At 48.7% G+C, this 26,930-nt stretch overlaps 1 protein-coding gene across 11 annotated transcripts in view; it reads right to left on the bottom strand.

Moving 5' to 3' along the window:
* EPS15L1 (epidermal growth factor receptor pathway substrate 15 like 1) overlaps positions 1-26,930 on the bottom strand; it is a 95,744-nt gene that overhangs the window by 67,396 nt on the left and 1,418 nt on the right. For 8 of the 11 annotated variants that reach the window (XM_045862775.3, XM_045862776.3, XM_045862780.3 and 5 more), the window contains exons 2-6: positions 4,592-4,633; positions 4,325-4,414; positions 3,820-3,867; positions 1,996-2,091; positions 1,281-1,343 (exon numbers count right to left, since the gene is read on the bottom strand). In XM_045862775.3, coding sequence (XP_045718731.2) covers positions 1,281-1,343; positions 1,996-2,091; positions 3,820-3,867; positions 4,325-4,414; positions 4,592-4,633 — 339 coding nt within the window. Of the gene's footprint in view, positions 1-1,172; positions 1,344-1,995; positions 2,092-3,819; positions 3,868-4,324; positions 4,415-4,591; positions 4,634-4,810; positions 4,977-26,930 lie in introns of those variants that run through there. The other 3 variants (XM_054504864.2, XM_054504863.2, XM_064598381.1) reach the window with 3 other exon arrangements.

The raw sequence follows: 26,930 nt of genomic DNA, 5'->3' as shown, positions 1-26,930 counted from the left end.
CAGATACTGCACCCACGAGGCCCCGAGAAGGTGAGCACCTTGTGTCCCCCTCGAGTGTCTCAAATTCTACCCACCGGCTCAAAGACCAGCAGCTCTCCCAACGGAAAAGAACACTTGGCACTTCAGCTTTGTCACTGTTTCTCTGATTGAAATGGCTGAATCTCTCTTGAAAACAGTCTACCCCCATCACAGCACCATTCCTGCCCAGCCTCCTACGTGAGGCCTCAGAGCCTCCTCTGGCACCAGCCCTTCTCGGGAGGCCTCAATGCAGGCCTGCCAGAAAGGGACTGGAACAGTTCAAGGACTAAGAGCTCTCTGGCATCGTTTTCCACAACAAAGCAGCTCTTTTCGAAGTGCCGTGCAACTGGACAACAAAGAAGGAACTCCTTTGGTACTGTGACTGCTGCCGGCAAAGTGCTCAGTTGCTCCCAGAGGTGACTCCACAATTCCTTGGCCACATGAGGCTGTCTCCTGCCCTATCCCTGGCCAAACCTCCCCTTCTCCAAACCCTTCCAAGGACAGAACAGAAAAACAGGAGAAATGTATGAGGTCGGGCAGGGGGGGCGGGGAGAATGTCTTTATTTTATAGCAAGACTGTTATTAATGTCAGTACTTAAGCCAACTAGAAGTGAGGAAATATGACAATCCCCTTACAACTGAGGAGTGAAGAGGTCTCAGTATCTGGGGACCGTCTCCATGTCCCACGTGCATTTTCTTTAGGACTGATTCTGTACCTATTAGAGGTTATTAGAGGTTATCGTATTAGAGAGTATCGCTTGTATCTTTCTTTGCTGCTTCTAGAAAGACTTCGGACATGGAGGCTGTCCCCTCAGGTACTGAGAGAAACTTTTCCAAAAGCAATGACAGCAACAGAAAGGAATGAATAATAACGCATGAACTGGCTAGAAATAAAAGCAAGAGCTACGAAGATACCTTAGAGGTTTTCAAGCTTGGAAGTTCTCACAACTGGCCCTTCTATCCTGATTAACCAACCCAGGCAGCAAAAACCACACAACATGACCCGGAAATGCAAAATATAACTGTAAAATTTTAATAATCCATCACCTGAAACTCAGCTAACTGCCTTAGCAGGGCAATGTCCAAAAAGGTCACGGCCATTTAAAGATTTTAATCTGAAAGAGTGTCTTGGTTAAATTCTGTGGCAAACTCACTCTGAAACAGACCAGGTACAATCATCCCATGTAGCGTTTGAACACCGTAAGTGGCTAAAACAACTGCATGTGGAGGATGGCTGAGGGGCGCCGCCGGGGGTCACTCACCCTCACAGCCCAATGGGCCTCTGCGGATGGCGGCGTGACCATCAGAGGGCTGCTGGTATCGTGCTGGAAAGGAAAAGAAACACTCGGCTGTGGCTGGCATGGAATTCAACTACGGAGGACATGTTTGTGCTAAGGACACACATGTCAAAGTGCTTTCAAATGGGGAAAGCCTCAAAAAGTTAAACACAAGAACTACCATATGCCCAGCAATTCCACTCTGAGAACTGAAAATACGTGTGCAAACAAATCCCCAAACACGAATTGTCATGTCCACCACCAGAGGAATGGACCGACCACAGAATGCGGTCTGATGTGGCAATGAAAAGGAACCAAGCACTGACACCCATTACGGAGCGGATGATCCCTGGAAACATTATGATGAGTGAAAGCAGCCAGATCTATGATTCCATAAAATGACCACAACAGGCCAATCCATACAGACAGAGAGATGAATGGCTGCCAGGGGCTGGGGGAGGGGGATCCCATGAGGGGTTACTAATTGGGTAAAGGGTTTCCTTTTGGGGTGATGAAAACGTCCTGGAACTGGAGGGAGGGGCCAGTTGTAAAACACTGTGAATGTATTAAATGTCACTAAGTTGTTCATTTAAAATGGTGAGTTTTATATGAATTCCATCTCGATTAAAAAAGAGAGAAAAACACAGATCGACAGATGATCTCAGAAGAGCACGAAGAACCGAAGGATTTTGACACTTACGAATTTAGGCGGCGGCATGTTCAAATTCAGATTGCTCAAGGTAACTTCATGGCCGCTCTGTGCACAGGCCACTAGTCTCAGTGCAACATAGAAACCCTGCAAATCCAAAAAAGGGGGAGGGGTAAACACTAGCCGGCTGGCGATGACAGGGGGAGAGCTGTCTGCAGCCTCGGGCTTTGGGAGAGAGGAATTTCACTTCACTGCAACAATGAAGACTCAATGTGCAAAAGTCATATGCAATGACTTAATGTGCAAAAGGTCCCCCTGGGAGCACTGTGAATATGCCAAATGGACTCAGTCCATTGCACTCTGGACAATCCAAAATTTCAAATGAGTATATTTTTTAATACCTTTATTATTTTTTAAGGAAGCTTTATGCCCAACATGGGGCTTGAACTCTCGACCCTGAGATCAAGAGTCACATGTCTATCGACTAAGCCAGCCAGGTGCCCCTTAAATAAATGTATTTTAAGCAATAACGAGCTCCCAACATTTGGGAAAATGCTAGATTAGATAAGCAGCAGACTAGAGTTTAAGATTATAAATAAATGATGATTCAAATATGTGTTGACTTTTTAAAAATGGTTTGAAATAGTTGTTTGGGAACTGACTGTCACGACTCACTGTGATCCCTCGGCCTTGCTGAAGATAGCCTCTCCCACTCGCCACCCCCCGGCCCGATGTGAACCTTACCTCCCATGCAGGGACAAAGAACCTGAACTAGGCCATCAGGGGCCTTTGCTCTTCCCTGCCCTCCTCCTAACCCAGAGCCAGCCATGCCACAGGCTTAGTGGACTCACAGAGCATCACCTAATTTTTTTTAATTGATCAAATAGCCTGAGAACATGAACTGTTTTAAAGCTATAAACACAATCAGAGTTTTAAAAACGTCTTCAAAGAGACACGCGCTAGATCGGACTTTCTCAGACTGATGTCCACAGAATGCCTGAGTGGAGTGTACAGAAAAGGGGATGTAAGAAGTTTCTGGGAACTGCATTAGACAAAGTTAACAGGTTTCTCGTCCACAAGGTCCTCAGACTCTTTCAACATGCAGACGTACCGTGTGAATCTCAAGGAAGGGAGGAAGAGCTGATGGTGCTTTCCCAGCGGATCAGATCATGGACAGTAGGACACCAGGAATGGCATCCCTTGGGATATAGTTTGGGGAAAAACTGAACTAAATTAAAATATGACCATTTAAAAAAAGCATGTGTAAGTACTATAAATTTCCATTTACAGAACATTCTCAAAAATGACAAAATCATGCTGGAGATGGAACCAGAAGGAACCTAACCAAGGTTAGGGTGTGACTGCCACAGGGCAACACGAGAGAGATTCTTTTGGGGGCCAGGCAGTTCTGTGTCATAATGACTATGGCGGTCATTACATGAATTTGTGCAATAAAATTACAGAGAACTATACACACCAAACCCCCCCCCCCAAAAGTCCATGTAAAACCAGCCAGCTCTGAGCAAGGCTCCAGTTTAGCACCGAGCCAGCCTCTGAGCATCACGCTATGGTGACATGAGCAGCTCTCACTGTGGGGAGCTGAGGAAGGATACACCGGAACTCTCTGGACTGCTTTTGCAACTTCCAGGAGTCTTAAATTATTTCAAAATAGATCGATTTGAAAACATTTTCATCACCTGTAAGCACACAAGTAAATGAAACCTTGCAGTGTTACTAGCCTGATGGCCACACTCATGTCTAGTAATACTTGTCCGCGGCAGTAACAAGGAAGGAAGTGCAGACGTGACCCAGCCTACGGGGCTCTGGCCCAAGCCCCTCCACTTGCTCTGTGTGTATTTGTATATATATATATACCTGTTTGTCCAAGAACCCTTTACCTTCTGGGTCGGCCAAGTCCCATATCTGTGGAAACACAAAAATGCTCATGAGTGCACCTGCCAGTCACTACCCATTTATTCACATAACAGGAACAACTGCCACTGCGTGTGGGTCTTATGTGTCGGCTGGAGTGGCCATTCCTGAGCTGTGGGTGAGGAGGCAAATTTGCAACAGGTGAAGGACCTGCCCCCACCCCCATGGGCACACAGCTGGTCAGTGGCAGAGCCTAGAGAATACCCAGGTCTACTCAGCTCCAAAGCCAAAATAAACCTATAAGCTGTCAAGATCCCCAAAGCACTCAGGCCTCTTGTCTGCTGCCCAAGCAGTAAGTGGGATATCCACCAGTTACAGCCTGAGAGGCTCACAGTGGCCAGTCCACTCCCCAGAAGGCACATCCCCTGGAAGAGGGGTCTGGCCTTCGCCTGCCGGGGCAGCCTTGAGGTCGGCCTCAGAAGAGAGGTCACTATGCGTCTTCACATACCTTCCCAAGGATAATGTCTGAGAGCCCGGACTTCTTTAGAAAAAGCGCAGCTTCACTCGCCCCAACTCGCCCTGTGTATGCCGGGTCTACCTAGAATGGGGGAACAACTCTTGAGATAAGGCCTCAGATAAAGCAGCACACAGCCCACTGGCTATTGGCTGATAACTTGGAGGACAGAAAGGGACCCAACTGGGCTCCTACTCAGGTTTGTGCCTGCTGAGACACGCCCTCTCTAATTCAATCCAAAAAGACACCAGTGAAACTTACCTGCTTATAATAAGATTCATATAATGGATTTCCAGTGGGAATCTGTAAACAAAACCACAGACACTGGTCAAAAGTGGACACACCCCGCCCTAAAAAATGCCATCCCCTCAAAGAGCCATTACCAAAATGTACAACAGTGAGAATCAAAATGTGTGCACTTTCAACATCCTCTCTACACAGACTGCAGCTTGTTTTTAGACACAGATCTCACATACTTACTCAGTCTGGGAAGGAGAAACGCTAATGCTCTTTCAAAGTCCTAATTTCTACACAAACAACTTGGTATTCAGGAAGCAGCAGCAGCCGAGGTGACTTCCATTCCCCAAATGAGGGCATTTCAATGCATCCAGGAGCTCAGAGGGAAAAGACACCCTCTCCTCTGAGACTGTTCTCTGGTTCCAGCATCCAAACAGGAGTTTCTGCATGTCATCACGAATCACCAGACACGCAAGCTTCAGACTGGTTTCTCTGCCCCAGATCTCGTCCCCACCCATCTTGTCCGCCACCAGCCACCAAGGGATGCACACTGACTGGCCCACGCTGGGAGAGGGCTGGCCAGTGACCACTCCTACTGTGGCAGGCAGGAAGTTCAAAGTCCTCGGCTCGGCACAGAAGACACTCCACATTCCAGCCATCAGATCCCCAAGACATCACTGTTCAGAGAAGGTAAGCGCCCGCTCTCGGGTCATGTGGCTCACTGAAGCCATGTCTGGATCCGGCCTGGTTGGCGGCCGAGCCCTCACACTTTGCACTGTGTCCACAGCCTCTCTGCCTGACCTCAGCGAGCCGTCCCCCAGGGGAGGTGTCAGCTGGGGAAGGAATTAAGCAGCCACTACAATGTCAGCTCTCTAAAGGCTTACACACGTTGGTGTTTTGCCACATGAAGGGAAACAGCAGTCCACAAGCCTGCCATTGACTTAGGGAGCAAAGTGAAGAATACACGATTATGCTTAATCATATAGAAGAACAGGACCACTAAAGACAAGAAGGATGGGGAAAGCGAGGCCTGAATGAGAGGTGGGAGTACTGTGTTTTAGAAGTCTTTGAATGCTGTCTTGTGATTTTTCATAATGAATCAAACTGGCAGAGGTGGGTTCCTTCCAGTTACAATCACCGGATTTGAACCAGCCCAACACTTGCATACCGCTGTGGCATAAAGAGACTCCCTTCAGGTTAAAAATAATGCCGAGATTACGGTCAGCTTCTCTGGGGGATGCCAACACCTGCGAGCATATAAAGAAGCGAAAGTACAGAGAACACCGCCAAGACAGAATGAAAATAGAAGGAAAAGAGCACGAAGACCTGAAAGGGGAGAGAGGAAAGTCAAAACAAAAAGAAAGGGGGGGATCTTGAAAAAGCAGAGAAAACTAAACACAGAGCAACATGAAAAGGAAAGCAAGGCTGGGTGACAAGGAGCCATGGCTTGAGAAAGAAAAGGGGATTACACCTGGGAGAAGGATCGAGAGGTTAAGGACACAGCTATGGCGCCTGCTGGGCAGGCTGCTTCCTCCTGCCCGGTGCGCTGGCCTGACCCGGTCGCTGGGGGGGTCGGTCACTCTCAGCTCCTTCAGACCTTAGACAGCAGTGCCCGCCATCACACCTCGTGTGACCTCCCAGGTTTAAAACTCGGGCATGCTTCCAAAGCACATCTCCTCAGAACACTAAGGCGGACAGATGAAGCAAAGTCAGGCTGGCTGTTTGTCAAGGTAACAAGGTGACAGTGGCCAGGTCAACAGCACATCGCCTGCCACCGGCTCACAGGAATGGAATGCACAAGCCCAGAGGCCTCCACCCTGATGGCAAAGGTCCCCTTCCCACCAACAATCAGAGAGGCTCTGGTCTGAAATACATTTCCAGTGGGATTTTTTAAAAGATCTCAGGGTAGGCAAGAAAAGAGGTTTCCAAGCTACTAAAATTCCAGTGAAAAAGGGGTATTTGGGACATACAGAGTTAACAACTGTTTCAAACTTCCCAAATGCTTCTGAGCTATTAGATCCACAATCAAGAAAACCAAGACCCTGAATAATCTGGAAAAGCCTTTGAAGCACCAGACCCAAAGCTCCAATGGTCTGTGCTAAGGGCTCACCCCCCAGATGGGTCTATGGCCAGCCTTCTTTTTTTAAAAAAGATTTTATTTATTTATTTGACAGAGAGAGACACAGCGAGAGAGGGAACACAAGCAGGGGGAGTGGAAGAGGGAGAAGCAGGCTCCCCGCGGAGCAGGGAGCCCGATGCGGCGCTTGATCCCAAGACCCTGGGATCACGACCTGAGCTGAAGGCAGACGCTTAACAACTGAGCCACCCAGGCGCCCCTATGGCCAGCTTTCAATCCCACATATCCACAAGTGACGGAAAACCACAAGAGCATGCCTCAACTATTCCTCTCTCTGGGAATCAATTTAGTTAAGCTGGGACAATGACCGCAGTTAGAAGCTTCAATGCGATTACTCATACTTCAGCTACTGCAAAAGCAGACGGGGGGAAAGGGGAAAACACCAGATCTAGTTGGCACTTCCTCTCACCACTCCGCCTCATCCCAGGGATGGGGGAGTCACGTCTGCAAGCTGCCTGATATGCCACTGAGACAGAGCTGAAGACACTTGCTGCCAACTGACACCAGGAATCCCCCAGTGACAGGCGGTCTACGTGGTCAGCTCCTGGGCAGAGAACCTCTGTCACAACCCACTCACCGGTGCCGGCAGCGGCTCCCAGAGGGAGTGCTACAGCTGCTGGGACAGAGCGCGCTAAGAGGGGACACCAGAGCTCTTCACCTCTGTCTGACCCCAAAGAGAGCCCAGGGCCAAGCCTGGGACACAGCCAGAAAGGAAACGGGCCAGGGGATGAGGCGCTCAGTGTAAGAAAGCTGCAGAGAGTAAGAGGCTGCAGAGAACTGGGCGAGGTCTTTGAAAATGGAAGCAGGACACAGCCAGCCCAGGATGGCGATCTCCTTCACCAACCCACCCTGCTAAGGGGCCATCTTCAACTTGCAGTGACTGAATTATTGATGAGGTTCGATCATAACGTTCAATTTGACCATTCAGTTGCTCATCATATCTTAAAATACTCAGAGATAACATGAAAAGTTTCTGTGGTCTCTCTGCTCTGTCCTCCAGCCTAGATGCAATTTACAAGGGGGGGCGACAGGGAAGGGGAGCGAACCCAGAACAAGTCCACACCCTTCTGTTGCGAGGGCTTTAAAACATCACCGTTCGGGCGCCTGGGTGGCTCAGTTGGTTAAGCGACTGCCTTCGGCTCAGGTCATGATCCTGGAGTCCCGGGATCGAGTCCCACATCGGGGTCCCTGCTCAGCGGGGGGTCTGCTTCTCCCTCTGACCCTCTTCCCTCTCGTGCTCTCTGTCTCTCATTCTCTCTCAAATAAATAAATAAAATCTTTGAAAAAAATAATAAAAACAAAACAAAACAAAACATCACAGTTCATGTGAGCACACGCAATTTTAACGCTGGAGAAAAGCAGCTTGAGATGAAGAACACAGCAGAACCCCTTTGGAGGGGAAATCCTTTGAAGATTGGGGTTCTAGCAGCTCCAAAACCTCTTAGGATTGAGCCCATCCAGCTCTGACCCCCGCGTTTGTCCACAGGCAGGACCCTTCCTAAATCTTTATGCCTGGAACCAGGAGAATTCCCACTCTTCCGGGAAAGGGTGTGCTTTCATGCCAAACAAAGCAATGATTGCCAGCCTTGCTCATTTCAAAAATGGCATTTTTTAAAACAAACCAGTTTTTAAGACTTTTGGAAAAAAGTTTAATTCCTTGCTCTGATAAATAGAGGGTCACATTTATGGAGCACTCATGGTTTCCTATCTAGTACCTCATTTAATGCTCCAACAACACTTTGGCACAGGTATATTGTTAGCCCCAATTTACAGGTGCTCAGACTGAGGGTACCTTGCCCAGGGTCACAGAGCCAATGAGCCACAGAGCCAGAGGAGCGCCCAAGTCACGTGGCCCTAACCTACTTTGCACGCTGCAAAAATAGCCCAGGCATGACAGAGCCAGGCACTGGGTCACAGCACAGCCTCCCATGCATGGCAGCCTTGGGAAAATGCATGCACGTGATTACGTGATGGTGCGTTTTATTCAACACAAGAAGTGAGAGTGCAAGACTCAACTGTATAAACTGACTTGAAAACCAGTGCAACTTGTCATTTCCCCCAGAAAGCCAAGACCCCATAACAGCTGTATTTACCTTTTCTTTTCTACTGTCCTATATCCTTTTTTTTTTTAATTTCACTGTAGTCAGCACAGTGTTATATTAGTTTCAGGTGTACAATATCGTGATTCCACACTTCCATATATTACTCAGTGCTCATCAAGATAACTATTCTTTAATCCCCATTGCCTCTTTCCCCTGCCCCCACTCACCTCCCCTCTGGTAACCATCTGTTTGTTCTCTGTAGTCAAGAGTCTGTTTTTTTGGTTTGTCTCTTTTGTTTCCTCTTTTCATTTGTTTTATTTCTTAAATTCCATATATGAGTGAAATCATGTGGTATTTGTCTTTCTCTGACTGACTTACTTTACTTAGCATAATACCCTCTAGCTCCATCTGTGTCGTTGCAAACGGCAAGACTTCATTCTTCCTTATGGCTGAGTAATATTCCATTGTGTATATATACCTCCTCTTCTTTATCCACTCATCTATCAATGGACCTTGGGCTGTTTCCATAGTTTGACTTTTGTAAATAATGCTGCAATGAACATAGGAATGCATATATCCCTTCAAGTTCGCGTTTTTGTACTCTTTGGGTAAATACTCGGTAGTGCAATTACTAGATTGTAGGGTAGTTCTACTTTAAATTTTTTGAGGAACCTCAATAACTGTCTTCCAGAGGGGCTGCACAGGTTTGCATTCCCACCAACAGTGCATGAGGGTTCCTCTTTTTCCACATCCTCGCCAATACTTGTTGTTTCTTGTGGTTTTGACTTTAGCCATTCTGACAGGTGTAAGGTGATATCTGATTGTGATTTTGATTTGCATTTCCCTGATGATGAGTGATGTTGGAGAACAAATATTGTTAAAATATACCACCCCCAAGCAATCTACACGTTTAATGCAGTCCCTATCAAAATACCAATAGCATTTTTCACAGAACTAGAACAATCCTACAATTTGTATGGAACCACAAAAGACCCTGAATAGCCAAAGCAGCCTTGAGAAACAAAACTGGAGGTATCACAATTTGAGACTTCAAGTTATATTACAAAACTGTAGCAATCAAAACAGTATGGTGCTGGCACAAAAAGATATAATGCACAGACAGATCAGTGGAAACAGAACAGAAAGCCCAGAAATAAACCCACAATTATATGGTCAATTAATCTTCAACAAAGCAGGAAATAATATTCAATAGGGAAAAGATATCTTTAACAAAAGGTGTTGGGAAAACTGGACAGCAACATGCAGAAATGAAACTGGACCACTTCCTTACACCATACACAAGAATAAACTCAAAATGGATTAAGGACCTAAATGTGAGACCTAAAACCTTAAAGATCAATAGAAGAGGCAGTAATTTCTCTGACACTGGTCATAGCAGCATCCTTCTAGATAGGTCTCCTGAGGCAAGGGAAACAAAAGCAAAAATAAACTATTCGGACTTATCAAAATAAAAGGCTTCTGGGGCACCTGGATGGCTCAGTCTGTTAAGTGTCTGCCTTCGGCTCAGGTCATGATCCCAGGGTCCTGGGATGGAGCCCCGCATTGGGCTCCCTGCTCTGCGGGGAGCCTGCTTCCCCCTCCCCCCCTGCCTGCCACTACCCCTGCTTGTGCTCACTCTCTCTCTCAAATAAATAAAATCTTTAAAATAAAAATAATGAATAAAAGGATCTTTGAAAATAAATAAATAAAAAGCTTCTGCACGGCAAAGGAAACAACCAACAAAACTAAAAGACAATCTACTGAATGGGAGAAGATATTTGCAAATGACATATCCAATAAAGGGTTAGTATCTAAAATATATAAAGAACTTATACAACTCAACACCAAAGAACCAAATAATCCAATTTAAAAATGGGCAGAAGACGGGGCCCATGGGTGGCTCAGTCAGTTAAGCATCTGCCCACGGCTCAGGTCATGATCTCAGGGTCCTGGGATCGAGCCCCACGTCGGACTCCCTACTCAGCTGGGAGTCTACTTCTCTCTCTCTCTCAAATAGATAAATAAAATCTTTTAAAATATTTTTAAAAATTAAAAAAATAAAAATGGGCAGAAGACATGAACAGACATTTCTCCAAAGAAGACACCCAGATGGCCAACAGACACATGAAAAGATGCTCAACATCACTCATCATCAGGGAAATGAAATGGTGTATTTTTCAATCAAGTTGCCAAGTTTTGCAAGAATTAGCCAAATAACACCCAAAGACATCCTGGTCTGAGTTTCTACTTGGAAAACCAGATGTTGATGGAAAAATGCAGCCCATGCAGCACCTGGCTGGCTCAGTCAGAAGAGCATGCACCTCCTGATCTCAGGGTCGTGACTTCAAGCCCCACGTGGGTATAGAGATTACTTAAATAAATAAAATTGAAAATAATAATAATAATAATAAAAACGCAGCCTAAAGAAGTGCTCACTTAATAGTCGTTACGTTTCTGCCTTCCATTTAGCGTTGGCTGCCCTCACTGCTTGCAAAGCCATCATCTTGGCAACATGCACAGTCATATTCTGTGGCTGAGGAACCTGGGATTTAGCTCATCAGCATTCAAAAACATCAGAAAACACTGGGGCATCTCTAACCTCCCAGGAACTGACAGCTCTCTCCAACTGTCCCATGAGAAGTTTCTAAACCAGAGCTAAGGTAAACCTTGCTGAGAGAAGGAGATGTGGGAGACAGCTTTTATAAATCACAAGAAAAAATATATCCTAATTTTAAAATGAGCAAAGTATAAGACAAAAGAGATTCAGAAAGAAAAAACACAGCAAAGTTGGGGGAAATGTTCAACTTCCATACAGCAAAACAGACTGAAGCACCAGCATTTGCCATCAGGTTGGCAGAGTCAGCAAAGGTGGGAACGAGCATCTTGGGCCCTGTGGGTGGGAAGATGATCAACTGGCTTTTCTGGAGGGCAATAACCAGCACAGTTAATGTGTACACCCCTGAAATGCAGGTTTTACTTGATTCCTACCAAACTCCAGCAAGATTTTTTTGTAGATAAAAATAAGATTCTTCTAAAATGTATAGAGACAGGCAAAGAAACCAAAATAGCTAAAACAATTTTGAAGAAAAATAAAGTGGGAGGAATCAGTCTACCTGATTTCAAGACTCGCTATAAGGCAGCATGGCGGTGATGAAGGGGTAGACACACAGAGCCATGGGACACAACAGAGAGCACAGAAACAGACCTACACGGGTGTACCCGACCGACTACTGACAGAGGTGCAGGGCCATTCAGGAGGAAAGAGGCCTGCACAGCATACGGCACTGAAGCAACTGGACATCCGGAGGAAGAAAATAAGCCTACTAAACCCAAGTCTCACACTTTCTACAAAAATTCACTCCAAATGGGTCACAGGCTTAAATGGAAAAACTTAAATGGAATAACACTTTTGGGAAAAAAACAGAATAAAATATTCAGGATCAAGGGCTGGGCAAAGAGTTCTTAGACTTGATACCAAAAGGCTGACTCATAAAAGGAAAAACTGATAAATTGGACCTCATCAAAATGAAAAATGTTTGCTCTGTGAAAGACCCTGGTAAGGGGATGACAAGCTGAGTCACAGAAATATTTGCAAATCACAGATCTGACAAAGGATTAGTATCTGAAATATACAAAGAACTGTCAAAATTCAAAGGCACAAATAGCAAACGATGGAGGGGATGGGGTAGTGCGTGGCTGGCTCAGTGGGTGGCACATGCGACTCAATCCTGGGGTAGTGAGTTCAAGCCCCACTTTGGGCACAGAGTTTGCTTTTAAAAAAAGGCAAATAATCAAATGAGAACACGGGCCAAAGACACGAAGAGACATTTCACCCAAGAGGACGTACAGATGGCAAGTAGGCCCATGAAAAGATGGTCAGCATATGTTAGTCATTAGGGAAATGCAAATCAGAACCACAGGGAGATGCCACCACACACCCATCAGAATGGCGAAAATAACAAACAGTGACACCAGTGAGCATGCAGAGAAACTGGATCACTCGCACTTTGATGGTGGGGAGGTAAAAATGTACAGCTACTCTGGAAAACAGTTCAGCAGTTTCTTAAAAAGAACTAAGCCTGCAACTGTCACAAGACCCAGCAATTGTCCTGGGCATTCATCCAGAGAAATGAAGACTTGGGTTCACATAACATCCTGTCCTCAGATGTTTAGTGCAGCTTGATTCATAACTGCCCCAAACTGGAAACATACCACATGTCCCCTTCGATGGGGGATTGGTTAAATGAACTGTGACCCTCCCACACACACACCCTGTGGAATACCACTTGGCAATGAAAAATGCCAAGGAATGAACTACTAATATGTGCAACACCCTAGAAGAATCTCCAGAGGATTATACTAAGTAAAAAAGTAACCTCCAAAGGTTATGTGCTGAATGACTATTATATAACATCATTAAAATGCTGAAATTCTGGAAATGAACAGATTAGCAGGTGCCAGGGGTGAAGGAAGGCATGGGAATGGCTAAAAGGGCCAAGAGGTGGGATCCCTGTGTGGGATGGAACCGGTCTGCATCTGACTGCAGCGATGTCAAACTTTTCGTTGTGATGGTGTACTACAGATTTGCAAAGTGTTAACCACTGCAGGAAACAGAATGAAGAATACACAGGATCACTCTGCATTATTTTTCCTCAACTGCATGTAAATCTATAATTATCTCAAAATACATTTTAAAAAGAGAGTGAGAGAGACAGGAGACCTCACAATCAAATAACAAGGTGACATTCTGAGACACTCAGGGAAAGAATACTGAATATGGACTGGGTATTGATGGAGTAATACTAAGGAATGATTAAATGCGTAAGGTGTTGATATGGCACCGTGGTTATGTAAAGAAAAATGGTCTTCTTGTCAGAGATGCAAACTGAAATATAATTTCTGAGATTTTATTCTTTTTTAAGATTTATTTATCTTGAGAGAGAAAGAGAGAGAGCAGCAAGAGCGTGGGGGAGAGGGGCAGAGGGAGAGGGAGAGAGAATCTCAAGCAGACTCCCTGCTGAGTGGGGAGCCCAACCCGGGGCTTGATCTCACAATCCTGAGATCACAACCCAAGCCAAAATCAAGAGTTGGGACACCAAACCGACTGAGCCACCTAGGCACCCCGATTTCTGAGATTTAAAATAAAAACCTCAGAAATAAAGATGTATATGGCAGAGGAGGTCAAGGGATGGTAGACAAGTACAGAGAGACCGGTATTTGTTTGGGTGCCTGGCTAGCTCAGTCGGTAGAGCATATGACTCTCAATCTCAGCATCATGAGTTCAAGCCCCACGTTGGGTATGGAGCCTACTTTAAAAAAAAAAAAAAAAAAAAACGGCATTTGCTGTAAACGGGTGGTGGGCACATGGGAGTTCATTAAACTCTTCCCTCTACTTTGAGTGTGTGTAAAAATCTTACATAATTCAAGACCAACATTTGGTATGTTTCTGCTTTGGCAAGGATCCTAATGGTACAAGCCACTTCAAGTGTTAAGTACGATAAACAAAAAGCAGCTTTATCACCAGCAGTGCATACTTTTGACAAACAATAAAAACTAGCACTTTTTTTTAACTTTTTTTTTTTTTTTTAAGATTTTTATTTATTTGTCAGAGAAAGAGCACACACAAGCAGGGGGGAGCGGCAGGCAGAGAGAAACAGGCTCCCCACTGAGCAGGGAGCCCGATGTGGGACTCGATCCCAGGATCCTAAATCATGACCCAAGCTGAAGGCAGCCACTTAACTGACTGAGCCACCCAGGAGTCCCAAAACTAGCACTTCTTTAACACACACATACACACACACCCTTCTGCTACTGTAAGGTCTCCCCCTGGGGGTCTACCCCGAGGAAGTGACCAACTACGCAGGAGGTGGGGAAAGGCAAGAGCATTGTATCAGTTCACCCTGCTGGAGGGCAAGGACTATGGGTGACAGCAGAGGTTGAAAACAGGCGAGGATACCACACAGCAGTAAAACAGCAAGGGCAGAACATTTCCAAGTGGGGCATGATCGTCAGGTATTTGCTAAGTGCAAAGGGAGGGCCCAAACCAGCACACACAGTGGTGACCTGGCTGGTAAGCCCACAGCGATCACATATGCACACGGGCCTGAATGTGGCAGGACAGACGCCACATGCTAACACTGATTCCTACCAGTGAACTGGTTCCCTGCTCCACACCCGTGGCTTTCTGAGTTCACCAATGATCTACATTAATGCACACTGCTTTTGTAAATAAGACAGGAAAGACAAAGAGCCACATACAAGAAGAAGGATCTGAAGATACAGGATTCTCTCTGGGGACCCAAATGACCGCCATGACGAAGGACTAGCTGGAGATGTGCACCTGCCATTCAGCACAGCATGCGGGGCCTCCGTCCAACCCACTAGGACCTCAAGGCCTGAGGTGGAGACATGACATGGGGTGGGGGTCGGGGGTAAGGCCTGCAATCCCCACCTACAAGGAGAACCAAAGAGCAAGAGAATCATGCCCAAAAGTTGAGACACACACTGAAGCGTCAAGGCAAAGACAGCCAGAGTGAGTTCAAAGCCAGTAACTATCAGGAGGAATGCAGATCAAGGTGTAAAAGCTTCAGCGCTCCCAGGAGACCACTGCTCTTGGCCCTGTCTACCAGAAATGGAAATAAAAGGGCGCCTGGGTGGCTCAGTTGGTTAAGCGACTGCCTTCGGCTCAGGTCATGATCCTGGAGTCCCGGGATCGAGTCCCGCGTCGGGCTCCCTGCTCAGCGGGGAGTCTGCTTCTCCCTCTGACCCTCCGCCCTCTCACGTGCTCTCTCTCTCAAATAAATAAATAAAATCTTTAAAAAAGAAATGGAAATAAAAGAGAAATCGAGGTCACCTGAGGCAACCTTCCCACCCTGACACACCATCCTTTGCAGGAGGCAGAACCTACACTGAGTCCCGAAGGTCTCCGCCCACACCTCTTGGCCTAGTGCTCCTAGCATGGGGGGGAGGCGGGGGGGCGCAGAACCACACAGAGGTCAACAATGCCACCAGACAGATGTGGACTCAAGTCTCACCCCACCACCAGAGTGCTGTGCAACCCTGGGGAGGGTGAGCAGCCGCTCTGTGTCTTATTTGGAAAATAAGGCTGTGCATTCCCAGCACCAGAGACTGGCATGGGGCGAGCACTCCTCCAATGCCAACTGTTTATAGTCCCGTTCTCCTCCTCGTCCTCTCCTTCCACCGGCTCCCATGTGACATTGGCACCCATCTCTAGAAATGTCCCCCCAGGCCATTCCACTTCAGACTACTGACTTCCCACCTACTCTTCACAGAAAACTTCCTGAAAGAGTGGTCTGCCCTTGGGACTTATAAATTCATTCATTCACTCATTCAACAAACATCTGTTAAGTCCGCACTATGAGGAAGAATCAAGGATACAAAAGGGTGTGAGACAGAGCTCTAGGGCTCAAGATGGGGAGACAGGCAGGCAAAGTGAGCGCATGACTACAGCACAAGGTGCCACGGGATGTGAGAGCTATGACAGCAGGAGGCACAGCCGAAGCCTCCGGAGCCTGAGCCAGGGGTCAGGGATGGGCAAGGTGGACTCCAGGGCAGAGGGGGCCGGCAGGGACTTCGGATCATTCGGCACGGTTTCAGCCAGCCAGGAAGGGTGAACACAGTGAGGTAAGAGGGTCTGTGCCCGCCCTGCCAAGAAGCCCGGAACATGATCCCCACGATGACCTGAGCAGACGTGCACAAGAGCCAGTGAACTGAATATGCACTTAGCTACGCGGAGTGGGTGACTGGGGGAGCAACCGGGGCGGTGGGGGGGGAGAGGGCAGCGGCGGGGAGGACTTCAGTAGGCCTCCAGGGGGATGAGGCAAAGGAATGCAGCCACTCACTGTGCCTAAACACACACCTTTAAACATGTTTCTCTGGGATGTCCCTATGGGACATGGAGGTGGAAATCTCATTCCCAGTCAAGCAGTTTCTACAGAGTGTCTCGGAGGTCCTAGTCTGGAGGAGGATGTCATCACACATGACAATGCACACAGAGGGCTGCCAAGTGCTGGGAGGAACAGACAGGGGTGGCGGGGGCACTCAGCAGCCCAGACATGCACCCGTGAGGGCAGGGAGCCTGCCACTGCCCCAGCTGAGCCTGCCCAAGGGGATACAAGACAACAAGCATGCCTAGGAGCACCTGCACTGAAGCCCTGGGGATACACAAGCCTGCAACATGGATGGAAAGTGGCACCACTGGTGGGGAAACACCAAGGGAGCAGGGTCCTGAAGGGAGCAGGGGATGGGCATGTAGGGAAGGGCATGGGGTTGAGTGCAGCCACACAGAGGACAGGTGGATGGGACTGGAAAGAGTCGGACAATAAGGAGCTCCCGGGACCTTGTCCAGACAGCCTGGGTGGAGCAGGGAGCAGATCCTAGCCTGTTCTCCCAAAAATGCTGCTTAAAATCAAAAGTGGACCAGGCCTCCCCAGAGCCCTCCCTGGATATCGCTCTTCCCAGCCTCTCAGAGAACAGCCCCTGTCCATTCTGTCCTTCCTTCCTCTGCACAGTGGACCAGGCCCTGAACAGACTCACAGGGGTGACAGCTCAGCAATAAGGGCCCCTCCACAGCAGGGCACCTACTGCCTTCCTTGAGAATGCCCACTTCCCACAGTGCTTCCAACTTTCCCGAAGTGTGCCCTGAATCTTCCCAAAATTCCTTTCCTAGATCAGCCACCCTGGGGTTCCAACGTCTCTGCCATGTGCTGAGCTCTGGCCCGATATTTCGCCATCCCATAAGCGGGCATACTGCCCAGGACTCAGGGATCCCTAGGAGGATCGGGTCGTCAGCTCTATGCCTCTCCCCTCCTCTCTGAGGGTGGCATCATTAGCCTCCCGGCACCCACTGCTCTTCTACAGAGTCTGGGTCCTCTAGGCGCCGGGTACCCAGTAGGCTCCGGGATTCCATGGTGAGCAAAAGACAGTCACCACTACCAAGGAGGAGCGGAACATCGTGGTCTGGTCAGGGAACAAATACAGAAGAACAAACATGCTGGCAGGAGCAGGGAGAGGAATTCACGTGGTCACTCTACTGCTCGGAAAAGGCTCTGTGGCTGGTGAAGAGTATGAGGTTCCAACCCTTAGCCTAGCTCTCGAGGTGCCCCACAGCCATCCCCTGCCCCTGCTGGGCTAATTTCACTACTCCCCCCCCACTCCCCACCACACACGCATTCACCTGGACGTCCGCTCAGAGACACTCAGATTTGCACGCACAGCACTTAGACCCTGCTCTCCTTCCTGCTCTGGCAGATTCTCTACATACTGTGCACCGGACGCTCCCTGTCTGGGCACAAATTATTCCCTATGCCTGGGGTGGGGGGGCTGTGCCTGCTCGAGGCCAATTACCTCCCAACCCCACAACCGACCCCCTGCTTTAAAAACCTCCCCAACTCCCCCCAACTGAAATGAGTCCCTCTCTCCTCCACATTTCCATAGCCCCAAACCTACAAGTGGGACATTTCTTAATGTCCAGTTTTTGTCAAGGCTACTCTAATGACTGGGGCACCTCCTTCCTACATTTTCAATTCTGGGGGGGTAGGGGGTGAGTTAGAAGTCTCACACTTATTCTACCTCTTGCAATGCTGGCTCTGTAAGCAGGCCTTCCGTAAACTTTTTTTTTTTTTTAAATAAACTTATTTATTTGTTTGTTTGTTTGTTTACAGAATGAGTAAGATTTTGATGGAGCCTCAGGAGGGAGTGTGTGAGATGGGTGCAGAGAGGTTGATGCTTGGGTAGACACAGCTCCACCACTCAGCAGCAGAGGGAAGACAAGCTACAAAGCCTCCCAGGGCCTCAGTTTCCCCAGCCATGGAATAAGAATAACACAGTGCCTGCCCTGAGGATTACTTTAAGTACCGGATGAGAATATGTAGGTAAAGCACACCCTACAACCCCCAAATGCTACTGTATCCATTACTGCCCTTCTTATTACTATCACTGAGACAGAGAAGCTGGCTTTATTATAGAGAATGGGGGGGTGGGGGGTGGGAGGTGGGAAGGGAAGTCAGGCAAGGCTACTAATCAGGGCGTGTTTGGCAAGCATCAAATCGCAGTCCTGACAGCACGCCACACCAAATGATCTTTGCCAAAAAATAATAAAATATTTCACCAAATGTTGGCTACACTGCAGTACGTACTGTACTCATTTTCTCACTCAACTAGTTGGCTGAGTCGCTCCTAACAGTCTTTTACTAGTTCTTAGTCTTATTATTTTTTAAAAAACATGCAATTAGACATACAGCAGGTTAAGTGCTTAGTAGCTGTGAGTTAAAGGATAATTCCGAGTGGCTAAAAGGCAAAAAAAATTAAATCAAGAGGCTGAATGCCAACAGGACCAGCTTGGTGTGAAAGAAAATGCCAATTCCCTGGTCTGGTGTGTGGGTGAGAGAAACAACAGCACCGACTTGCTCGCACTCAGCAACCGCTAGCGTCTGCTCATCCCCTGTGGAATCCTTTTCTCGGTGGAGGAAGTGTCCACAAGGATACAGGGGTACGGCACTATGGGCCCAGAGACTGTTCTGGTCTTGATCAAAGAAAACTTCCAAGAGGGGAAATGTTCAGAGCACACACCTAGGTCTGCAGGGTCCTGGCACCTCCAGCCACAAACTGCCGTTTCTAGCGTGTGGGAATTTAGAGGGTTAATCCATGCCCCAAACTTTCCAGTCCTGGCTTAATAATCTCCCTGTGAGGACCTCACCCTCAACAGGCCTTTTCTTTTCTTTATTTTTTTTCCTGTTTATTCTTCCCCCCTTTAAAAGCAGTCCGAAAGAAGATCATTTCCTTTTCCCGCTGGATATGTAAAACTGAAAACATCCTTTGTGGATTAAGAAAAGCCAATTTTCTGTGGCTCAACAGGCATGCTTGTTCCTGTCATTAGTAAATCAGAGAACTCCCTTCCCCAACCCCCTCACAGCACAAGTGAAGAGACACAGGGAGCCCTGCGAAAGGGTGGGGGCCTGGCTGTCAGGCCTCCCTGATTCCCCTCACCAGCGCACTGGGTGCCTGCTTCTTCACACAGGAGACAGAACATTTCCACTAATCGACTACCGTCAGTTAGAGAAGACTGCTCCTGGCCGCTCTCTGGAGCGTGCAGCCACCCAGCCGGTTATCACCTGCCTGCTGCAGGGGCTCAGGACACAGCAGGGACAGAGCTGCTCCTGCCCTCCCAGGAGCCCATGGTGTGCTGTCCACAGGAGAGAACACTGGCTTTGGAGCTACGGTCTGATCCAAGCACCCCAACTCCCTGGGAGGCCTGAAACCTGTCACTTTAGCTCTGTCCTCCTGTTTCCTTGTTCAGAAAAAAGCACAGGGACAGTGACAATGACACGTCCCTAATGGGGAGTCAATGGTGAATGGGCACAAAGTGGGTGTCCAATCCCCCTCCTTTCTTCTGTACAAGACCTGCACCCCAAATCTCTCCCCAATACCTGGGTTACCAGAGTCAAGGAACAGGGCTCTGACGGGGTGGGAGGGGGTGGGGGTTGGGGAGCAGCCAGTCTGAAAGGCTGCACCCTTCTGCTTCCTCCAGTTCTGCTGGAACAGAAGAGGGAAAAGAGGAAGGAAGACCCAGGCCCCCTCTTCCTGCTCTCCTTCTTTCCAAGCCAGTGAAGGCAATTCTCCCGCTTCCGCAGGTTGCCACCCGACCTCCACCAGGGTATCTCCCACTTAGGGGAGGGGAGATACCTCCTTCGGTATCTAAGGGGGTAGCTACTTAGGTAGGTACCACCCACCCAGGGGCTCCTACTTAGCTGTAGGCCTGGGAGTCCAGCTCCAGTTGAGCCATCTAAAGGCCGGGGGCTCAGTTTTGTTCTTCTTGGTCCCAGACCAGCACGGGGTAGGTGCTCAGCAAATGGAACCCGATGGTGCCCCCAGGAGCTAGGCTGCTTCTCAACTGCACCTAAATGTGGGATCCCACCAGGCCTGAAGGGCCCACTGCAAGGTGATGGGTCTTGTCTCACCTGACCCAGCCACCCACCTGACACCACCCAGGAAGGCTGGTCTTGCCCTGCTGGCTGGACACCGCACCTGCCTCCTTCTCCTGCCTCCTCCCCACACTTAGAAGGCCCCAGTGCAAATAACCATCCCACACACTCCTTTGATCACCAACCCCTTTTACTCTTCTGGAAACAACCTCAGGCCAGGTTGCTCTTTATCACTTCATGCTCATTTCACAACAAACATCTCTGAGCTAGTCCCCAGCTCTGCCCATTCTCTATGCAAGTGGTCAGATCTGAACATGTCACTCCACTCCTCAAGAACCTACCATAGCTCCTCCCTGCCTCACATACTGTGGGCCTGCTCTACTATTCTGCCATTCGTTCAACAGATGATTACTGAGCACCTGGGGAACAAGGACAAATTAAAACAGTCCTTTGTGGACCTAGTCTACGCGGTGGGGGAGACTAACCATCAATCTAATAATGCCACCAACAGAAAATTACAGACTGGCATGTGGAAAAAGTACAGAGTATCCCCACAGGCATCAACAGAGAAGCTGGGCCAACCTGTCAGGGAAGGCTTTACCTTAGGAAGTGATGTGCCACGTGAGATACGAAGAGGAGTAGAGGTTAACCCAGAAATAAAGTGGGGGGAAGAACATCCCAGAAAGGGAGCAATAAAAAGCATGTGCAAAGGCCCTGAGGCAAGAGGGAATGTTGCCTGAGCAAGCAACTAAAAGAAAGGCCCAGGGTTGGGGCTCCTGGGTGGCTTAGTCAGTTAAGCATCTGCCTTCAGCTCAGGTCATGATCCTAGGGTCCTGGGACCAAGCCCCACGTCAGGATCCCTGTTCAGCAGGGAGTTTGCTTCTCCCTCTGCCCCTCCCCCCTGCTCGTGCACGGGCTCGTTCTCTCAAATAAAAATCTTTAAAAACAAACAAACAAACAAAAAGGCCCAGGGGCCGCAGGGCAAAGCAAACAGGGAGGGTAGAACTGGGAAGCATGGGATGCAGGTGAGCAATGTGCTGGATGGGGCAGAAGCCCGATTCCAGTCTGCAGACGGTGACGGCCAGCCTTCCTGACACCACCCTTCCCAGCTTTCAACCGGTGTATACAAAAGGAGAACTGACTTTGTATCAGCTGGTCTGAAACATGATTGGTAAATCGTTTCTGCCATCAAGAGTACAGCAATCCCACCCAGTAGGCAGGGCCAGACGGAAGTCTAAGGACATGGCTGTTTGTGGTCATCTGCAACCTCTACTTCCCTCCAGCAGCTTGTGACACTGAGGGCTGGGCCTACTATGGCGAACCTAGCATTCTAAGCAGGAGCAGCCCTCTGGGCCACCCAGCAGGCAGGTCTCCTTCCCTCTACCCATCCCCCCACCCCCAACCACCACCATCAGCCACTCTCTAGGCAAGCAGACACCCTGTCAGTCCCTTTTGTCTCAGGCCAATCTGTAGGCCAGGCACAAACTGTGTCCCATTTACCAACCACCTTCTTCCTTTAATCCCTAAATCACCCTAGTTAAAAGAGGGCTATGGACCCCAGAGTCCTCAGCCCTGGCCTCTATTTAGGCCCTTTGAGCTGGAATTCCAGTGTCTTGGCTTCTGTTTATTCTACTTTCCCTCTGTCTGAAAAAGCATTCCTTCCTCTCTTCCCAGCGTCCCCACAGCCCAGCCCAAATGCCCCTTCTCCATGCAGCCCTCTCCTAAATGGAAGCAAGTTATCCACCCCTCATCCAGCTCAGACCATCCACGGCCTGGGCCTCCACTGTGGCCTGGACCAAGCTGACCCTCCTTGTGGGCCAGGCATGGCTCATTCATTTCTGCATCAGCCATGGAGCAGCAAACACCCACCCGCGTAGGGGAACCTGTAAAGACGAGAAGGCAGCTTCTGTTTCTCCCATGACTCCAGTGACATGAGATTAAAACAATAAAATAAGAATTCAAACAAGTGATCTCCTCTCCATCAGACTCCACAGTATCTAGAGGTTAGGTGACATGACCACTGTTTAAAACCAAATGAGATCTCACATTGTTGAATGCTTGGCAGTTAAAAAAAAAAAAAAAAAAAAAAAAAAACAAAAAGGGGCGCCTGGGTGGCTCAGTCAGCTAAGCAACTGACTCTTGATTTCAGCTGGGGTCTTGATCTCAGGGTAGTGAGTTCAAGCCCCGCATTGAGTTCCATGCTGGGCATGGAGCCTACTTAAGAAATAAATAAACAAACAAACAGAACCTACAATGCAACACAGAGCCCCAGGCCTGCATTAGGTGAGCTGTGTCAGCTCAAGCTTGCTGGGTGTGACCTTTCACAAGTGACATATGCCTCTGGGCCTCAGTTTACACCCTTATAAAGTGAGGAGAAGACTGACCAGTATGACTCCAGAGGATACAGTGAGCAACACAAAATGCCTTTCCTGCCCAGTCCAGGGCTCCTGAGGCCTCCCGAGGCCTCCCCGACTTCACATGTGGGACCATAAACTCTGCTTCAGTTCTCACCTCGAAGATCACTTGGCCCTGGGACACTACGTATCTGCTCATTTCCTTCTGTCTGTGCCCTGCTCCTGAGAACTTCGGCTGCATGGGACAGGGCTGTCTTCAGGTTCCCTGATGCATCCCACTGCCCACGAGGTGCCCAGCAGAGAGAAAATGCCTAATACACATCTACTGAATGAACAGCGCGCACGGGGTGCTGACATTCCACTGTCAGGAGGCAAATACATACATAATATAGCGTTACTCCCAATTTGTACATGGAGAAACTGAGATACAGAAAATACTGCACAACTGAGGGTACTGAAATGACATCTGGGGACCTAAACACTGAAAAACACACCCTGAGGGACCTCAAATGAAAATGAGGTGGGAGAGTCGTCTTTGAGGAAGAATGTGGAGTAGTCTTCCAAGTGGATGCTGGCTGCTCAGGCGAGGTCTGAGTGGGGAGCTCCTGAAAGCACCCGCAGCGTGGCTGTTGAGATGCATCTCGTGGGGGTGGTGGCGGCTGCGGCCGTCCCACAGCATAATAATGTGAGGTGGCCTAAGGCATCAGAGAGTAGACACTCAGCTCTCGGGTACCATCTGATCAAAGACAGTCCACTTCCCAGAGGAGCTGATCGGGTGAAGAACCAAGCACGGGAAAGTTGCTTTAAAGTTCAAAATTGGGGCGCCTGGGTGGCTCAGTTGGTTAAGCGTCTGCCTTCAGCTCAGGTCATGATCTCAGGGTCCTGGGATCGGGGCCCCGTGTCAAGCTCCCTGCTCAGTGGGGAGCCTGCTTCTTCCTCTCCCTAAAATAAAATCTTTAAAAAAATTAAATAAAGTTCAAAATTGGGGCAAAGGGAACAAAATTTACATGTTCTTGCTTAACTGGTAGCTACTTGGTCCACAAACAGGCCAATGCAGGACAATAAGATAAAGAGCCAAGAAATTCTGGATCTTACAGGGTAGGGCCAATCTTTACTCTAAAACCTGACTCTCTACTCACCAATTTATACCACATCACCATTAGCATTCTAGTAAGACAGAGAGAGTAGCAATTATTTTAGAGAAAAAAAACAAGAGACGAAAGGACAAACAAGTGCCCCAAGCACTTGGCATTCACTGCAGACACATTCACCAGGTGTTGCTCTGGGCGAGGTGCCCAGCAGGCTGCCTGGAAGAGGAGAAAGAGCAGGGCTCTGCAGGCAGACAGATGTGGGGTCAACCCACCAACTATGGGACTTCGGCAAGTGACTTAAATCTCTGTGGGTCTCAGTTTCCCATTTGCAAAATGGGAATAAAAATTTAGAACCTGGCACCCATTAAAAAGATGATGTATCTCAAGTGCCTGGGCATAGGAAGCACATGACGAAGGAGGAGGACCCCAGTGGCACAGGGGAGGGGGTGGAACTCCTTGGGCACAGGGCACTCTCTTCATTAATGAGTCCAATACTTTCCATGTGCTTCCTGGGTCAAGGGCCACGCAAGGGACCCACAGAAGGTACAGGAGGGAGAACTGTCATTGAGATGGGACTGAGGGAAGACACCACCAAGGAGGCCTCCAAGAGTGGCCTCCAATGGGTGGGAGGTAGGCTAGGTTGCAGCAGGAGATCACGGCATGAGGTGGGGGGATGTGGGGGAGCACTGGGAAGAGCCAGGGCTTACATGGAAATGGTGCGGCAAGCTCAGGTGGAGCAGGCCCAGGGGGGCGTGGGAATGCTGAACCAGGAGCAATCAAGCTGGACATACTGAGGGGAGTGAAATGGGAGCAGCTGGAGGTTTCTGGAGCAGGGGGGTGGTTGTGCGGAATGAACTATGAGGGAGAGGCTAAGCAGGAAGGGGAACAGGCCCAGCCCTGTGAACTTGTGGATGTGGTAAGGAGGTGGCCAATTCCAGTGGGCAGCCGGTGGGGGGTGGGATGGGGGGTTGGCAAGGGGGAAACAGGAGGCTGGACTCTTGGTGGGGGAAGGGCATGCTCTGTGGGGAGACCCTAAGATGGGAGCAGACAGAGAGAAAGAATGCAGAAGACAGAGTGAAGGCCAACTGGTGGGTTACAGTGACCACTGTTGTGGAGTTCAAGGATGACCAATGACAGGCCACTGAGGTTAAGGATGGCATGGTGACCAGGAGCTTATGAGACCACATGGTACAAAAGGGGTGAGGAACACAGATGCATTTCCGGGGTAGGAGAGGCAAAGGGGAGCTGTGCTTGGGAAAAATCAACCCTAGACTCCTGACTCTTCAAATGGGCAAGATTTGTATTCAGGGTCAGAAGAAACTGTATAGGGAAAGAGGTGCCATAGATATTGGGGAGTATGGAGCAGACCAGGAAAGATGCTGATGGGAAAAGTGCTGGGGACAGAGGGGAAACACACTGCCCCCCTCCCCTCTGCAAACCTACTGGCAACCGCTTTATTCACCTTCAACAGGCCATCCACGTTCCAAGTGCACCCTACACCTCAGTCCAACCAGAGCACAGCCTCATGCTCCAGGGGGCTCCCTGACTGCCCCCAACCAGAAATTACCCTGGAATCATATCCATGTATCCCCAGTAATTATCTGTGAATCCATGTGATCTCAGATGTGAAAACACCTGAAGGGCTATATCTCCCACCTAGCTTGACGGGAACACCTGGTGCAGAACTTCACTAAGAACAGCCATAGAGAAATGCTGACATAACTACCTGAAGGAAGAAAACCTACTCGTGCCTTCGTTCAACAAACATATAAAGGAACAGGAAAAAACACTGAAGTCAGTGACCTAAAGTAGTCATAGGCTCCTGGCTGTCAGTCTCTTGCAACTCCTCCTTCAATTTTGCTCCCACCCCTAGCCCCATCCCACACGTAGAGAAGAGCCACCTGTAAATGGTGCTGGTCGGTCGAACTCTCTGGTTCCTGCTTCATGCGTTTACCTGACACCTCCTGGGTGCTGGTCACAGGAGCAAGAGTCTGCACCTGCTCTGACTGGGTGCCTGGTGTCATGGCGAAAGAGACATCTGTAGACCATGAATGGTGCTGAGCGGTATGTGGAGGAAACACACTGCTGGTGGGATGAAAGAGGGGGCCCTATTTATTACAAGTGGTCAGCAAAGGCGTCTGGGAAGAACGACATCTGAGCTACCACCTGGGGAAGGGAAAAGAGCCAGGCATTGACAGCACCAAGAGAAGAAACAAGGAAGAGAACTTCAGGAAGAAGGAACAGCCAGTGGGGACACCCTGAGAACAGAGAAAGCCTGGACTGTGGGAAGAGCAGAAAAGCAGCAAGTATGGCTGCAGTGTGGGTGCCGGGGAAAGCATGAGGCGGGAGAGGGCAGGCAGGCACCAGAGGCTTCCTGAGAAGGAATTGGGATCTTATTCCAAAAGGTGCTAAGCAGATGAATCACATGACCTGATTCATGTTTTCATACCTTAACTCACAGTGGCAAACCACTGCCTTCCTCCAAAGCTAATCCTTCATCAGTAAAATAAGAATTCCCCTCTCCATGTTGTGTGGATAAGCACAGTGTTAGAAAGCACTTAAACTCTAAAGCACTCAATAAACATTAGCCACTGTCATCATCAAAGTTCAAATTAGGGCTACTGTCAAAATTTGATAGAAGTTTTAAAAAGATTCCCCCCCAAACTGGAAGCACTTTCTCATTAAGTGAGCCTAAGTGAGTTTCGACCCCTACACACACAAACACACCCTAAACTGTAGCAATTGGCTATTAGCAATAATACCCCACATCTGTATGGCATCTAGTTTACATAGCACT

The sequence above is a fragment of the Mirounga angustirostris genome, unplaced genomic scaffold (genome assembly GCF_029215605.1).
Source record: "Mirounga angustirostris isolate CCGP_5_RB_7025 unplaced genomic scaffold, mMirAng1.0.hap1 SCAF_1, whole genome shotgun sequence".
NCBI classification, from domain to species: Eukaryota; Metazoa; Chordata; class Mammalia; order Carnivora; family Phocidae; genus Mirounga; species Mirounga angustirostris.
The sequence above is the reverse complement of the archived record's forward strand: the minus strand, read 5'-3'. Positions and strand labels throughout refer to the sequence as shown.